This window comes from Pseudorasbora parva, chromosome 1, assembly GCF_024679245.1.
Source record: "Pseudorasbora parva isolate DD20220531a chromosome 1, ASM2467924v1, whole genome shotgun sequence".
Lineage (NCBI taxonomy): Eukaryota > Metazoa > Chordata > Actinopteri > Cypriniformes > Gobionidae > Pseudorasbora > Pseudorasbora parva.
The window spans coordinates 50,598,251-50,616,837 of NC_090172.1; the positions used below are offsets into that span (position 1 = coordinate 50,598,251).

Below are 18,587 nucleotides of genomic sequence, written 5' to 3' on the forward strand. Positions count from 1 at the left end.
CCCACAACTATATATAGTTGTGAACATACAAATGAAAATATCCAAGGTCATGAAAGCCTTTATAAAACATACTTAGTTAAAAATGACGACTGATCTGATTTGTCATGAGCCACTAAGGCTATGTTCAGACTCTCAGTCCAAATCCGATTTTTGTTTATATCTGATTGAAATCCGATCAGATTTAGCAAGTGTGAACTGCTAAAAATCATGTGAAATGCAATGTTTACAAATCCGTTTCAAGCTACATTCGTTTAATCAAATTTCTGGAAATTTGTTTCAGTCTGACCGCTTTGATCAGATTTTCCGTGGTTTATGTGACTTTCTGACACCATGTAAAACTAGAATTTTTCATTGCCTTAGAAACCAATGCAGATATTCCCGAAAACAAAAGAGGTGCATGGACACACAAATCGGATCTGAGCAGTTGTGATAACCAGTGTGGACATCAATCATTTTTGATCAGATTCCAATCGGATACTCACACAAATAATTGGATTTGGCCTGACAGTGTGTACATAGCCTTCTAATCGAACCCATTAAAGCACAAACAGTGCTAAGTCTCATGGCTTTACTCTGTAAGCATGTTTTGTCAGGTAACCTACAGTAAAAATGTGCCTGATGTAGTAACATCTAAATGAACTAGTTTGATTAACGTCAATATTATTAAATATGTCTGGTGGAAATTACTCTAAAACGACATGATTTACTTTTAAGAATTTACTATATATTCAATAAAAGTATAGCAGCACGAAGTGTATCAATCGGCATGGTTACACCTGGTCATTTCATGCATTTTCTCTGATTAGATATCCAATCATGAGAGGACCAGGTGTAAATGCCCTCCAAAAGCGCTTTTGAGACCAATTTACATCCGTTCACTCAAATCACTTCAGGATGTGGACTGAGATTCATTCCAGACGAAACTGGCCATGTGTAAATGCAAAGTGTAAATGACATATTATAGACCGATATGACAGTGCTACTGCAACTCGTGCAACACGAGTAGCTAATATCTCCTTAGCAAGGTCGCAGATGATCAACACACAAACATCTTTAATAAAAGTAGTGAGACGAAATCATTTACCAATTATGTCGTTTCATTTCATTCTCTTCGATTCTTGAAATTGACAGATAATAAATAAAATGAAGTGAATATCATTTGCTCTCGTTGACGTGAACACCGTTATATTTGAATAGCATGGGAATTAAAGATCAGATTTATATTCGTTTTGCAGAGACACATTTGTGGCCTTGTGTAAATGACAAACATGCCCAATTATTGAAATTATTATCTGGGAATTCCAATTTGTCTTGCGGCAATTTTCAGCATCAGTTTGTCAACTAGATCATTTGGCATTACATTCTCAGAAGTGACTACTAGGAATTTTGTTCCTTAAAGAAAATTCCTAGAATTTGTTCCTGAGAATGTAACGCCGATGTTCCTCTTCATTCCTCCGGTAATTTGTCCTTTGACCCCCTGATGTTGAACCCACTGCCCTCCTCTCCATGGCAGGCATGTTTTTTGTCTGCATCAAACTTGCAGCTCTGTGTGTTTTGCGGGCCGTGACAGCTCTGGAATGCAGGAATCACCTCTTCCAGGAACATCTGTGAGAAAAGTACATTTCAGATGTCTAAATGATAAATGTTATACGTGTCAAGCTTTTATGCAAAAATGACAAAGGCCTGTCGTACAGTTCACGAAACAAGAAAAAATGAGGTGAGAAGTGTTAGATGAGGGAGTTTGTTAAATAATAATTCTTAAACAAAATAAATATAGATTTATTTCCATCCATCCACCCACTTTGCAGATGCTTAATCCAAAATGACTTATGTGTTTTCCCCGGGATTCGAACCCATGACCCGGTGTTGCTTGCGCAATGCTCAACCAGTTGTGCTCATAAACAAGAATGAAATAATTAATGCAAGGTAAATGCCATGACGTAGCTAGCATCAAGCTCTGCTAGTTGAGATAATTAAACGGCAATAAACTGAAATAAATAATTTTACACGAATCTTGGCTGATTTGACAGGGATCAGAGTGCCAGAAGAACATCATGAGAAAGAAACACAAAGTTCTTTGTATTAATGGATCAAGTAAAAAAAAGTCTGACTCCGAGTTGATGGATATTATGAAAATGTGGTTTCCCCTTACTTTTTTAATATCTCCTAAGCTCAGAAGCCTATACTTAGTCAATATTTCTGTTAATGTTGTTTTGCTTCCTCTGGAGATAGCTGAATTGTCTGCATGTATGTATGTGTACTTATTCTGTAGTTCATAAAAGTGCTAGATAAGATGTAAGTAGCTGAACTAAACTTGTATTATTATACGGGAGAAATGTTAAACGACTGATAGAAATAATCAGGGATGGAAACTTTTATCTAATATCGCCATTTTGAATTGAAAATATAGAAATTTACAAGACGTGTGACAAGTGACAAGACGAGAAACATTAACAAACTACAGTATATTCAAATAGAAACCAATTCTCAATATTACTGTTTTTGTTGTGTTTTTGAACAAATAAATGCAGTCTTGGGGTGCAGAAGAGACTTCTTTCAAAAACATAAAAAAATCGCACCGACCCCAAACTTTTAAAAATGGTATTAAAATACAATCTGTGGAAAAGCAAACCTAAAATAATCTTGATGTTTGCAGATAGCCATGTTGTTGTGCTTCTGCGTTTTGTTTTGATGTGGAACACTAAAGGGAACATTTTTGCTGAGGTTCGTGCCGGCTTTCCAAATCAGATCCTGCAGACCATAATCCTCATATGACCCGAATGCCAACTTTAATGTACCGAACACAAGTACCAGACGTGTTTTGTTTGTTTCATTCTCTTTGTGTCTCTCTTTGGTTCGCAGAAATGGTCTTGGCCCATCTAAGGAGGGGGAGGCGCAGTACTCTGTCGTGCACTGTACTGGCTACATCAAGGCCTGGCCGCCAGCGGGTACTTATACAAACACACTCCAAACACGCTGGCATCTCTTTCAGTTCAAAGCCACTGAATCAGAGAGAAACAAATATACAAACAATTCTGAGAGACTCAAACAAATACTCAGAAGTGTAACTGTGTTAGGGAGTAAATAACTACAAGAAATCAATTCATGCTAATCTATATGCTAATGGAATTATTTTTATATACAGCTCTGAAAAAAATGAAGATACCACTTAACACTTTATCCATGTTAAGTGGTGTCTTATTTTTTTCCAGAGCTGTAATTGTTTATTCTAGTGATTTTTTTATTTATTTATTTTTTTACATGGGTAGCACTTGACAATAAGATCCTGTTACTTTAAGGTGGGAAAATGATATTTCAAATCACCAAAACAAACACGCCCCTACCCCCAAAAGGCTCTCGCCCTGATTTTGATAGCTCCGCCCCACAAATACGTAACCCAGGCAACGGCTATGACAGAATCTGTGAGTAACTAATCCAGCTCGAATATTCAATGAAAAAGTCACCCCTTCTATCACAAAAACACAACCGTTCTCATGAACAATGAGTGTCGGAAAACGCAGCAGAAGTAGATGTACACTTTGCAGCACACTTTTTTCCCCTCTAAATTAATGCGGAAATAGTAGCATCTAGCACTCCACTCCACTTTCAACTAGACAGACAACTTGCATGTGTTTAATTAGATAGGTGGGCAAGTCTATGGCAGTGTAATTAAATAGAGTATCTGTCAAGCATAAATAATAAGTCAGCCTTTTGGGAAATGGAGTGGATGTATATTCAGATGTGTTTTAGTATCATTGTTTTGAACACATAAAACTCCACTTCAATACCCCACCATTTAATTAGACAAATAAAGCGACATGTATGAGTAGTAATTTAATTTGATGAGTTTAGTAATTTTAAAGTAAAAATAAATTCATGTGATCAAACCTAATGGTTATAAAACTCCTCATCCATGAACATGATTTCTGAAGTCCTGTGACTCCCAATGGATTAATTTACATTGGCAGTGGAGGTGCAGCTGACAAATCCCATCATTCCCCGCTCATTCCCCGTTTATTAATACTTTATAAACGCATGTTAATGTTAATAAGCAGTCCTAGGCAAAAGTCATAGTTAATATTTAGTTAATAGTGAGAATTGGATCCTAAACTAAAGTATGACCTAAAAATGTATGCAGAAATGTTGAAATGAGCATCAGCTAAAATTTTCATTGTTCGTTAATGTTATGACATTTTAACAAATGCAACCTTACTTCTAAGCAGTGGCGGCATGTCGCAAAAACCTAGGGTATGGCATAAGTCCTTCTGGCCACACAACAACAACATTCCCAAATAATCAAATTAGCCTGTATATAAACAAAATAAAAGAAACTTATCAACAGAGTTAACAATAAAAAAAATTATGAACATACTTAAACAGCCCTGTAAGCCTTCATTGTGAAGTAACCAAACATAATAAAAAATATATTTTCCATGTTAATGTGTTTTAAAGCAAATTAAAGCAAACAACTAGCTATGTTCGAACTGTCAAATCAAGGTGAACAAACAAGTGTATTCTATGATTAAAAGTTTCTTTTCAGTCACTCAGTATGCATTTTTAATCATGCTAACATTGTGTAATATTTGGAAGTTCAATATTTTACTAATCCATTTCGCTGTGAAATCATTCAGTGCGCTTGCAGGGAGAACCCGCCTGCACGCTCATCTGATTGGCTGTGACTTTTGATTAATTCATCTCAGGTCAAGTCTGTTTTGGTGCAGAAAAACGCGTCTGGTTAGGACACGGCATTAGGCTGTTTAAATTTGCTTTTCAAAGCTGCAACAGAACTAACTAGCAGCATCATGAGCTATTTATTTCCCCTGCTTGTCTGAATGCCAGGGTACGGAAACTGCCATATTCTGCCGTATGTAAACGCCGCCCCTGCAGCTAAGTGTTACCTGTACATGTAAATGAACTGGTTCAAAAAATGTAATTTTAATGTTAAATATTACTTAATCAATATCAGAATCAGGAGCAGAAGTATTATGGAACTCGCAATCCGAACCATTGAACATGTGTTTGAACTCCCTGAACTATTAGACCTCTGGAATTTGGTGTTAAATTCTTTTAGAATCCTCCGGTCCGCAGAACTGTCTGGAGTTTTGGATGACTCCCATATGACATCGGCACGCAAGATCCCCCCTGGCCTGCGATTCCTATTAGTACGACAGCATGTGTGCTGTGTGAAAGGAAGAAATAGACAGATAAAGAGCAGAGAATTGAGCAATTCTAAACTCAGAGCCCCATACGTGAACTTTTTGCCTCTTATCTTGGCTGGAGGTTCTCCAGGTATCCTCCGAGCACATCTCCTACAAATTTGCCATATGTCTGCGTCATAAACATTAATTACACATGCGCGACATCCTGTTTGTTGCATAATGGCACAATGTAAGGATAAAAATAACTCGCAGTGCTTGATTGTGAGCCATTATTGTGTCAAAATGGAATGTGGTGATCTAAGCAAAGATTGTATCATTTTCATCACATTCAATGTTAATCAGTGCATTAATGTTAGTAAGAGCTCTGGCCACACCAGATGTTCCTAATATGGATTGTTGATCAGTTCCATAGCATTCGCAAACACATTATGTGCTCTTTATTACTTTATTATTATATGCGACCAAATGAATCCTGTCTGCTTGTATAATGTCAGTTTTTGGCAATTAAAGACAGTAAATTAACTCAAAACTGCAGAGCATCTGTCCATAGTATGCAGCCTGATTGTAGAGAAGTTTTTTTCTCCTGTATGTGTCATTTATTCAGAGTAAACAGTGATGTATAAACAGCCAGTCCTGTTTATTTGTATTACAGTCATTTGTTTTGCAAACTAGCGTTCCTTGCACCGCTGATGAATTGAGTCGTGTTTTACTCGAGGTGACAGTTTGCAGTGCGAATGTGGAAACAGACCATGAAATAATGACAATGAAATTCTATTCTATATTTGTATTATTCTGTAAATATTTATATGTTGTCTTTGTTGAATGTGATAAAAATCAAACATCACTTGAAGTCTTAAGAAGTGACTCTTTAAATGAATTGGTCAAGTTACTGGTTTAAAACAGTCTAACCTTGAGAAATATCTCTGTCATTGGTGTGCAACACTGCCTGGCTACTTCAATGTCCTTTGGTTTTGGAAGTATTTTTCCCATTAATTTTTCCCAGACAGATTTCTAAAAAATCTGAAAGTTATAAGCCATGAACAAAATCAACCAGTTATGAGGTGAATTACAAAATTAGAACCTTTTCTGATCGGTGGAGTTTTTCTGCTGAAAAATGGAAGAATCAATGTAGTTTTTCACCTGGGATGCTCCTGTTGAACACAATAATTGGAAAAATAAGTTAAAATAATGCAGACTTATGGCTTTTACAAAAGCATGTCAGTTAACAAACATCAGTTAACAGCCTCGTATCTTACAATCGGTCTGTCTTAAAAGATTCATAAGTTATTGTTAAAAAAATCTGTTGCGTTCTATTCCCTTGACAAACCAATAGTCCTGCCGCACACTCACATGATTGATTAAGCCAAGTTATTTTGAGGATGAAAGAAGTTAAAAATAGCATTTAGTATGAAAAACATTAAATAAAATATGTTGGAAATAAAGGTGCAAACTTATACATTGTGAAAGTATTATAGGAATTTTACTACTTTTGTTCTCTCACTCTCTTATATTTGTTTTTCCTCTTCTTTAAATTAATCACACAGACCCTTGTATCCTGAAAAGCTTTTTAGCCATCAACCGTAATGAGGTCAAAGCAAAGAAGGAAGTGTGTCGACGAGAAATCGTTAATGTAATTAAAAAGAGATTAAACGCTTTGTTTTTGCTTAAACAAAACTCCAGGACACGAATTGCTCCTCCGCCCTGATCTTCATTTGCCGTGACTTCATGTAGAGTTTACTCCAGATAAACACTGTGCGTCAATGTCCAAGAACAATAACCGCCTTGCTACTGGTTTTGGGCTACTAAAATAATTCAAAAAAAGACTCCGATTGTACTGATGACTCAGGGAGACGCTGACAAAAATGTCAAGCAGATGCTATTAATGCAACTAAAAACCCATTTTGCGTAAAGATTCCCAAACAGGTCCTTGTGTGGTGTTGCAAAAGAGTGTTTCATTGGAAAAAGGAAGTAGTAATAAACAAGTTAGTCATCGGGACAATGCTAGAGTCTTACTGTGACTGTTTCTGATCTCTCCACATGTTTTTAGTGTGACATCAGTGTTTGTTCGGACAAATGACTGTTCTTGTGTACGTCTTTTTTCAGGCATGACCATTCCGGATGAAGATACGGAAGCAGGTCAAACCAGTAAATACTGCCTGGTTGCGATTGGAAGACTGCAGGTATGTATGTCAACCTTAAATGCAACAAAAACATGGGTATTACCAACCAAATAGAACACACTATTAACTGCATAACACCATATTAGAAAGCCTCCATAACACACTAACAAATGGTTTGGATGAAAACTGCTTTATAGTTCAAATGGTAAATGGACTGCATATATATAGCGCTTTTAACAGACTCTATGGCCATCCAAAGCGCTTTACATTTTTTGCCTCACATTCACCCATTCATACACCAACGGCGATGTCAGCCATGTAAGGCGCCATCCAGCTCGTCGGGAGCAGCTGGAGTTAGGTGTCTTGCTCAAGGACACCTCGACACTTGGTCAGGTGGAACTGGGGATCGAACCACCAACCTTTCAGTTTGTAGACAATCTACATGAGCCACTGCCGCCCCTTAAATGAAGTAATTTAAATGCATCGTATGTAAGTTTAGTCACTTATTCAAAACAAAGGCGCAGCTCTGTGATGCTGTGAATGAGCATGGAATCATGGGAGTTGCAGTCGTGACTCTTCACCTTCACAGCCGATGGAAAGGAATCTATTGGACTTGAATAGAAGTCATGTTCATGAATGAGCGAATATATTACATTATTATTAATGTAACTGTGGTATGAAGCAGGACTTAGAAATGAAATCCAATCTCCTCCTGAAAATCCCGAAAAAAATCTGTTGGTGCCTGTCAAAATCTGGTTTAAAATAAACAATCTCAATCTCAACTGTCAATCATGACATTACACCCCCCAATTTTATAGCATCAAATAACTAAAACTCCTAAAAGTCTGTAAAAGTTCACCTGTCTCTCGCAGTTCAAAATGATTGCGCTATGAACTGCATTTTGAACTGCGAGAGGCGCTACACTTTTTCCGTAAGTTAAATATGGAAGGCGATTCACCGGAAACTAGATAATTTACTTTATAAAGTTTTAAATATGGATATTTTTCTTACACAAACACATCGCTTCGCATCAGAAGGCTTTTATTACCCCCGTTCCGAGCAGTTTTATGACATACAGATGCACTTTTACGGACTTGAAAATGACCCATTATAGTCACAGTCACTGCCATTATAAAGCTTGGGAGAGCCAGGACATTTTTTATGTAACTCAGATTTTATTTGTCTGTAAGAAGAATGTCATATAGAGTACACCTAGGATGACTTTAATCAGTCAGTAAATCATGGGATAACCCTTTAATAATTGATGATCTTTACAACGGAACTGACTTCAGCTGAGCAATGACACAATTTTCTTTTAAAGCTGCTTTACAGCCGATTTGAAACCAATGATCTAAGGTGCGTTTATCTTTGATATCTTGATGAGTTATGATAAGTCTGGGATTTTCAAAATTGAAGTAACACTTTGCACAGAAGAAATATTAGGACATGTTGATTCTGTTGTTTACCTACTTATATTTCTTGGCACGTGATAATTCTGGAAACTTAATTCATCTGTCATTATAACAAAAAGTACCTTGTCAGCACTTGAATAACAAACTCATTTGTTATACTCAATGTCACTGCGGGAAAAGCATTTATATATATATATATATTAGGGCTGTGAAAGTTAACGCGTTAATAACTCTTTATGCTGTCTTGATTATTATTGAATAAGTATGGTTTCACTAATAATAAATGTACATTTGTATAAAGCATGCATATTTGTCCAAACCCATGTTGATTAGAGTATTACAAACTTAATTTAAACTTAATTTAAGATACATTTACAATTGCTAAAAATGTGCGATTAAATTGCGATTAATCGCGAGTTAACTCATGACAATCATGCGATTAATCGTGATCACATATTTTAATCGATTGACAGCCCTAATATATATATATATATATATATATTAGGGATGTCAACGATTAATCGATGATCGATTAATTGTCGATAAGCCATTTGATCGATAAGACTTATCGATCATCGATTAAGCAGGGTCATGCGCGTGCGTGAGGAAACGGGAGGAAAAATGATGCGAGCGCGCCCGAGTTCTATTTGGAACCATTTTACAGCTGGAGTTACACCTTCATCATGACTGCAAGCTTGCATGTGCATTCGCAGCCTTTTGTTTTGGGCAAATGTAAGTTGTTGTAATGTGTTTATTTTGTGCAGGCCTATCTTTAGCTGATTTATCTCATAAGGATGCATTTGGTTAATAATTAACGTTTGAGGTGAGCGGTAGTAAAAGCGTGGCGGTGATCAGCTTCAGCGTGCAGCTCCAACAGCAATGCACAGCTAATAATGACTATGATTGGGACTGTCATATAACACAACATCAATGAGAACACTATTGTAATAAAACATTGTGATTGTTAATTATTTGGGTTTATTTGCCGTGTGTTTCATTGCGTTGATCCAGGAAGAGCGCATGCACAACATGAGTCACGCATTCTGACTCGCGCATGTACTTTGTTCAAGTTCACTTCTGCATTCGCATCAGATTGTGCTGAAGTAATTTGTAATATTACATTTATTTTGTGACGTTATATTATGTGATCAATCATATAGGATGCGTTTCTTTCAGCGAAATAAAACGCACTAACAAATTGCTTCAGTCAGTGATGGCTACTGGTTTTCATTCAGTGCTTCAGCTTTAGAGCATACAGAGCAATGCATAATAACGATGATTGGGACAGTCATATTATATAACAGAAATGAGAACACTGTTTTAATAAATGGTTGTAAAGTCACTGGGTTTAGGTGCGTTCAGAGCGTTGTTCCTAGAGCGCGTCTCCCATTCTGAATATGACTATCAGCAACTCAATTCAAGTTCACTTGTCCATTCGCATCATTTTGTGAAGATATATCATTTGTAATATTTTATTAACTTTATATAAATCTGATTAATCTCATATAGGAAGCTTTTTGTTGAGTTAAATAACGTGCTAGCAAAGTTTCAGTGTAACTTACCATTCAGCGCATCAGCTTCAGCTCGCGCTGTTCAAACAGCAACGCACGACTAATAATAACTATGATTGGGACTGTCACATTACATAACATTAATGAAAACAATATTTTAATAAATCGTTTTGAATTAATTGGATTTAGGTGACGTTTCACCACGTTGCTCTTGGAAGAGCGTCCACAAATTCTGAATAACAGATCTGAGGCGGCGTTCGTGTTGTATTACATGTTATATTCGGTTATTAAATAAGTAATTTAATTAAGTTATAAATAACAACGACTAATTTTACAATCCCATAGCCCTTTGTTTAGATAAAAAAAATCCTTCTCATTCATTTGGTGAAGAACATGGCGTTTTGAGCAGCATTGGACATCCTGTGTCATGCTGTCGGCTATAAGCCACTGCTGTAGACGCATATTTCAGTATTAAGGTTAACGATTAATCGATTAATTGATCGTTAATTTAAACGACGATCGATCATGGGAATTTGTGAAAATTGACATCCCTAATATATATATATATATATATATATATATATATATATATATATATATATATATATATATATATATATGTGTGTGTATATCAGCAACTTGTGAGTCCTTAAAGCTGCACTATGCTAGCCTAGAAATCTAGACGCACCCTAGTGGCAGCAAATTTAATCTGCCCGCGAGTGTCGTCTAGCAACTCTCGATACCCTTCTGAGCTGTATTCGCCTAACTCTTGCCAGGCCAATCACATCGTGTATAGAGTCGGTGGGTGGGGCCATAATGACGACGGCCGAGTTGCATTTGCGTGCTTATAGTAAACACAGAAACTGGCGAACGGCGGTCTTTCAAATCCGCTTTGACCGCGACTCTGGAAGACTTGTAGTTAAGCTTTTCTCTGAGAAAAGAACAAAGAACGGCACTGAAGTCATTCTTAAGATGGGACAATGTGTTCTGAGTTTTGCTGACCAGATACGGTGAATGTTTAATCTATCAACAAGCTCTGTTTCACCTTCGTTGCTCTGGTTGGTGGTAGCGCTATCCTATCGCGTGCAGAGGGAGTTTGAAAGACAACCGTTTATCCCGCCCCTCGGATTGAGCTGTCAATGGTGAGTGAATGTGGATCTTGATGTGGGTCTGGCTTGTCAGGCTAGCACTATGCAGGATTGTCCCAAAAAATATTAAAGCTGCAATAGGGAGTTTTTATAAAACGTTGACTTAGCCTGAAAATTTGAACAAGAACAACTCACAGGTCACTCCCCTTACTCTCTGCTGCGCTACAGCCCTCCCTCCACAGCTCCTCCTCATCACAACAGAGCCGATCGTGAACACGAAGGCTAGTAAGCAAGCAGTGCCACTGATGATGGCGGATAAACCCATGGTTATGACACATTCACTGGGAGGGATGAAACATCAACAATATGATTTACATTGACTATGGCCTGCCCATACTTTAACTACAAACTTGGTCCTCAAAACATTACATATTTTGCAATACATGTAATGTCACTATATTACATGAGCTAGATTTTTTTCTCAGATTATCTGTCTCATATTATACTGTCAGGACATAATGACAGGTTTAACAAATATGTAAAAAAATATGTAATAAATATGTTACTGCAGCTATATACTCGTACAAAAACAATGTCTCTCAATCATTACTTACTCCCACAATAGTGCAGTGTTACAAAATATGCATCTGTATGTTTGATCATCCTGACCATCTGTTGTGTAAAGGTCCCTTCATCTTTTCCCTCAGGTGACCAGCTCTCCAGTTTCCATGGATATGAACGGACTCTCTGTGCCAACGGAATTCCTTTCCCGCCACAATTCGGATGGCATTATCACTTTCGTGGACCCTCGTTGCATCAACGTGATTGGCTACCAGCCCCAGGTCATTTTTATTGAACATACAGCATTATATTAATGCACAGTTACAAATTATTAAAGCTGTGTTTTGACAGTATGTCCTTTTTTTGATGCATATGACCTTAATCACAGATTCATGACATTTTCTAAATAGTAGAGAATAATGAAGGCTTATAGCTGCTTGAAATAGTAAGAATGTTTCAGTTATTATTTATTATAACCCTGATGCTGTCTGTTCCTTTTGTTTAACAAGTACTAAGAGCTCATATAAATCAATCATTCATGTGACTGCTCATTTTAATGGGTTTACACAGGATCTTCTTGGCAAAGACATTCTGGAGTTCTGCCACCCAGAGGACCAGAGTCACCTGCGAGAGAGCTTTCAGCAGGTACGGCAAACAGACCACACCCAATAGACAATGGTGATCTTGTCGCACACAGAGGTTTGGCAATCAGCATCATGACTATCATCAGCACTGTAAACCTGAAGGAAAGAAACATCACATATGAGATCTCACGCTGCTTCTCTTAGACACGGATGAAATGTATGGGGAGCTAATGGAGTCTCCTGGGGTTGAATTCGCAAAACATTCCTAAGAATAAAAGTCTTGTTATTTTCTTTTTAAGAATTATTGAGAACGTGTCAAGAATTGTACTTGGGACATATTCTAGTAAACTTTTCAATTTACCTTAAGGAATTTCTTAACCTCTTAACTAACTGTATGTTGCATTGTTTTTCAGAGGAACGAGTATGTGAACTTAGCATGTTTCCTAAATATCTGCAAACATATTATGGTATTGTTTTGCTTTAGTACATTCAAAAATGACAGAGCACCTTTAATAACTTAATTACATTTGGGAACATTCATTCTTAGAATGTATCTTATGAAATTATAGTAACACTTGACAATACTTTTTTTTTTTAAACTGTATATTAGTTAGTTAAAATAAATATTTTAAATACAATTATAATGGTAATCTGTGAGCAACGCAAAAAAAGCATTTTGAGTTTTTTTTAATGTGATTTGTTTCATGTCAAGAATTGCAGTTTTTAAGAATGTTCATAGTTTTAACAGAAACATCTAAGAGAATGCAGCATAACGGAGAACCTCATTGTCTCCAAAGTTATCAAACAGCAACCTCTGAGCTCTAGGGGGACTATGGTAACAAATTTTTTAAAACCCGCACTAGAATCCTTAGCTTCTCCTCTCCAGTCAACAATAGAAAGTACACTCAAGTGCTGTTTGGTTAGTCATTCAGTACCAGTAGCTATGGCTCTCTGTGGAGTCAGTTAATAGGTGTTGATTGGCCACCGTTGAGAGGTCCTCAGAGACCGTCGAGTATGACAAAGGGTGGTCGCTTCATCGTTTTTTACCGTGTTTTCTGTTGCTGTTTGTCTTTTTTTTTTTGTATTCCTTTGTCAATTAAACCTCAAGCTGGTGCTCTACACAGGTGTTTTTGGCTTCGCCTCGTACTCTTCCTGTCGGGTTGCATTTTTTTCCCTGCTCCTTTCCTCATCCTACCTCTTTATCTTCTGTCTTTTACAAATAACACTGTCTTTCTTTTATCCTGCTCTTCATTCCCCCAGCTTTCAGTCTTTTTCAACCCCTTTTTTCTTTGTCTTCAGCTTCCTTTCAGCTATCATCAGTATTCTCTTCATATCCTCATATCCACACGCATTTATGCCAGCCGTGTGTGTGTGTGTGTGTGTTGGTATTCCACCCCAGGGGATGATATTGTGGGCACTTGAAGGGTGGGCACAGTGTCTTTACTCCCTAGATGATTGTGCCCTCTATATTACGTGCTTTGCTTCTTAACAGGCCCTCAAATCCTCCGCCTTGCTTTTCCGGAAGGCCAAGGTTGAGTGGTCAGGTACGCCACAAAGAGATTTGTCAAAGTACGTTCGCTTGTTTCTTTGCGTAGGTCTGTCGACGGCTGATAAAGACCCCTCTGGCTGACATCCAGAAAAGCCTTCAGATAGCTAGACTTCTTTCGAAACTCGAGACCACACACGCACGGTGTTGTGCACAAGCAAACACTCACACCTGTTTCAGAGTCTTATCTGCGTCTTATCTTGTACTTTTGAAGCCAAGTGGAACAAAAGCAGACAATTTATGCGTAGCAAGACAGTGAAAGGCAGAGATCATGTGTTATTCTTGGCCTGTAGTTTCGATATTGAGTCCCAACAGATGTCAGAGGCTAGAACAATATACATTCACGGGGTTGCTCGAAATCATTTGACTACTGGATTCTTACTTGACAGATTTTTTACCGTGTGAAGATGAAGAGGCCATTTGGCATGAAAGAATGAAGAATGATATCCATAGAGAGATATAAATCTAAGATCCTGCCCTGATATCACAATGTGGAATTCCCTGGCTCTCCTGAAGTCAACTTAAAGGGTTACTTCAGCGATTAGCATATGGCTTTGTATCAGTAGAAACCCTGGAGAATATTCAAATTATTGTGCTTTCCCCCCTCATATCTCCCTGAGACGAGAGATTTATGCATTTTATTTCTGGAAAAATTCCTCCTATGATGCAAAATGACAATTTTTGCATCATAGGAGGAATGTTTGCCCAGAGGCTAAAGACTACAGCCAGCAGAGGGAGCTATTTCCGCATGTTTTGAATCTGCGCATGGGGGATGGGAGATTACACTCAGCTGGCAGGGAGAGCTCAGCTTGCAGACAGGATCATTTAAACGAAGCTATGGTGAGAAATGTAAGTCTTTTAACTTCTCAAATTCATTTCTATGAAAGTTCAGCTTGCAAAGGCATGAACTGAAACGCTCCAGACTGAACTCGTGTTGTGAATGTATGCCGCGAATGTAGTCGCGATTACCTCAGCTCTCATCACTCGTGCAGTTAGTGCTCAGTGCTGTGACACTCGCGCGGTGACTCACTCATTATATTGAACAGACACGTTCAGTTTTTAATTGTAGTGTCTTCTCCAACTCAGTCACAGTAATGAAGTTGGTGGTGTTGGGAATGGCCTCACAGGGCAGCGAAGCATTCTGGGAATTGTAGTCTTTCATCCCCATGGGACAAAAATACATTTTCTGTCTTTTCTCAGTCTAGAAGACACCAAATTCAAAAATAATTTCACATTTCTACTGCATTGATGACCCAGTTTAAATACAGATTCATCTTCCCAGCGCTGAAGTACCCCTTTAAACTTTAAATTGACCCTATGCATTTCTGGGGCCTCATGTATCAACCTTGTGTACTCACAAAAACGTTGTGTACGCCAGCTTTCACGCTCACGGTCGGATGTTCTAACAGTGAAATTAACACGAGAATGTGTGTCCCTCAATTTCATGTCCGCCGTGCATACATTTCTTTTCTGCACGCAAACTCTGACCCATGTGTACAAACTCTTTTACTAGAGTGAGAAAAGTAATGAAGTAAGTTTTTATTTTGGTAAAGGCTACATTGATGTTCCAGTTTTATTAATGGCAATATGCACTGAAATGACAAAGTCATTACTCAGATTTTAAACTAAAGTGATATGAATTTCGACACTGTTGATATTACAGACACTGCAGGATTCGGTGGTGGAACAGTCCATTGTCCGGTTTGAATAGGTCCAATGATAATAGCTGCATGGGTATAAAGACATCTTCACAAAATTATGAAAAATACCACTGTATTTGAAGGATACAACTTGAAGAAAAATTTATTTGCACATTTACTTTTTAAAATATTGTGTCAGTGATGCGCTGAGTCAGAAAATTGTATTTACACTGCAATAAATACTTAGGCCTATCTGTTAAGCATTAAAAATAGCCTAAACATATGTTCATATTATCAGCAAAACTGCATGATTTGTACTTGATTTGAAGTGTTTCAAATTAATGAAATATTGCTAAATTAAAATAACACTTTATTTTTTGCAATTTTGTCAAACTTGCATTTTATACAATTTTGTTTTTATGGATATTTTGATATATTTCGTCTACAACATTAAAAAGGATTTTGGATAATTTTCAGCAATGTAATGTGTAAGGCACAAATGGCATTTATAGTCCATATCTAATATTTTTCAAACCGCAAATTCCTCTTATTTTACAGTGTCCCACCTTTAACCGCCCATCTTCATTCTGGTAAATTTTCACTATCCAATCAACTGCAGATGGATAAAACCCTGTTAGGGAGGCACAGTATATCTGCAGTCATGTGACTTCAGTAATGTCACTCATGCACTTACAGTTTACTATGTACACATGTCAGTACTTTTTGCAGCTCTTTTTGCATAAATGTCAAAGCAGCGCGCAAGGTGCTTCTGTGGAGAGGATTCTTGAATGTGAGTCACATGAGTTTGAGCATGGGCACTATGAGCTCTGGGTTCTGTTTGTTTGTCTTTCCCTCCCATTTGAGATTTCTCAAGCCTAAAGGGAAAGTGGCCTCTTGTCGCCAAGCATAATATCCCATATCCTCTATCCTCTCTCAAAGCAGGATATACATCTAAAAAACTCACTGTATTTTTTTTTTACTCACTTGAAGTGCTGCCGGCTGTGCTGTTTGTTTAAAAAAGACATTTTTGGCAGATACTTTTATAAGGTTTTGAACTCCGAAGATCTTTCTTGTTGTCTTTCATGCTCTGTTGAGTGGAAAGTTCTTTTCTCTCAGCACAGCTTTTTATTTAAAGCAATCTCTGTACTTGGATGAGCAAACACTGCTTTAAGTGACAATGGAGGAGACTGCGTGGCGAGCATGTGGATGCAGTCCAGAGTCCCACATTGTTTCTCCATATTTTTTTTATTTTATTTTTTTTTGCATTCGTAAGGTTTCTCTTGCATTCCTCATGTGTTGCCACATGAGTTCTGAAAGGGAAACCTCCCTTATGCATCCTAGATAAACCAATGATGGTTCATTTTCCACTGAGGTAAACGTTAGTCGTTGATGATGTCTGTAGTTGTGGGGGTTGATTGTTTTCTGTATTAAAACAGTTGTTTCATTTTAAGTTAAAGTCAGCATGAAATTGAAAGTTAAGACATCTTTTGAAGCGGTTTCTTGAACAAAAGTAAAAATGTTGGCAGAGGCTTGATATTATTAATTGTGCATATGTTGTAACTAATTCCCCTTTAAGTGCAAATGGCCCTCAGTTTGTTTCAGGACAGTCTAACACATTTACATTTCTGAGATGTAAGTGCATGTGATGTGAATTGATTTTCCCTGTCCTCCCGTGTTCTTCTGTTGTGTTTAGGTGGTGAAGCTGAAAGGGCAGGTTCTCTCTGTCATGTACCGGTTCCGGATGAAGAACCGAGAGTGGATGCTCATCAGAACCAGCAGTTTCACCTTCCAGAACCCTTATTCAGACGAGATTGAGTACATCATCTGCACCAACACCAATGTCAAGTATGTCCAAACTTCTTGTGTCATCTCTTTAAAGGCTGCTGCAATAGAGTCATACTTTGTCGGGAACACCTAATATCCTGACTGCTCATATTATTCAAAATAATGATGCACAAAAACATGCAAATATTTTTCCAAAAATAATGCTCGGTTTTGTCCGAAACAGTTTTGAGGCCCTAAATGGACCAATAATGGACCAAATGGCGTTTCTCCAATGGCACGTGTTGACTGTATTATGTACACACAATGTGGATAAACCAGAGCAAGTAAACGCCCACTGTGTGGAAGCTAGGGTTGGGTTGACAATATTGATTTCTTGCTGTATTTTCATGAACCAGTGCTGTTTTCAGTTGATGCATGAGCAAAACTTCACAGAACTTTATTTATAGTGTGCCTACCGTCCGGTAATCTTACTGAAATGTATCATGTCTCATATAATTGCTAGATCAGCGTTTCAGCTGCAGAAAGACTTGAATAAAAGAGTTTGTAAGCAATATAATGTTACATTTACCTCAGGAAAGCATTTATCGTCCATAGCTCGATAGTCAGATAGAAGAAAAAATCTCTAGAGGGAAGCATTTTACTAAATATATGCACTATATTACATTTTCATTACATTATTTAATTTAACTATTCATTATTTAATTTAATTTTAAATAAATCTGTCTTAAAGGTTTTATTACAGCAACCATTCATATTTCAATAAGTTTCAGTTGAAACTTAATTATATAATTTAAAAAAAGATTTAAAAACTGCCTTATGTGCAAAGTTCTTTATTATTATTAATTTATTTAACCTTTATTTAACCAGGTTAGTCTCGTTGAGATATAGAATCTCTTTTTCAAGAGAGACCTGGCCAAGATAGCGGAACAAATTAAATCAACAAATTCTAAATTAGAGAAAAAATTAGATCACAAAACAAACACAAAAAAAGACACGGACAACTCAAGCGCATTTCAATTAAATACAAGTGCAATTAATAAAACATTTGCGCATGTGGATGGACTCATGTTCTATTGATTTAACATAACTTTTTAAACTTTTGAAATAAGACACTGTAGTTTAAGAGTTTTCTGTGGGTCATTCCAAGATGAAGGTGCAACAAACATGAAAGCCTTTTTGAA

The 18,587-nt window shown here is 37.2% G+C and overlaps 1 protein-coding gene across 4 annotated transcripts in view; it reads left to right on the forward strand.

Moving 5' to 3' along the window:
* Positions 1-18,587, forward strand: part of arnt2 (aryl-hydrocarbon receptor nuclear translocator 2) — a 92,402-nt gene that overhangs the window by 43,847 nt on the left and 29,968 nt on the right. For all 4 annotated transcript variants that reach the window (XM_067444967.1, XM_067444958.1, XM_067444982.1 and 1 more), the window contains 5 exons: positions 2,863-2,948; positions 7,263-7,339; positions 11,998-12,132; positions 12,422-12,496; positions 17,315-17,466. In XM_067444967.1, coding sequence (XP_067301068.1) covers positions 2,863-2,948; positions 7,263-7,339; positions 11,998-12,132; positions 12,422-12,496; positions 17,315-17,466 — 525 coding nt within the window. The remainder of the gene's footprint in view (positions 1-2,862; positions 2,949-7,262; positions 7,340-11,997; positions 12,133-12,421; positions 12,497-17,314; positions 17,467-18,587) is intronic.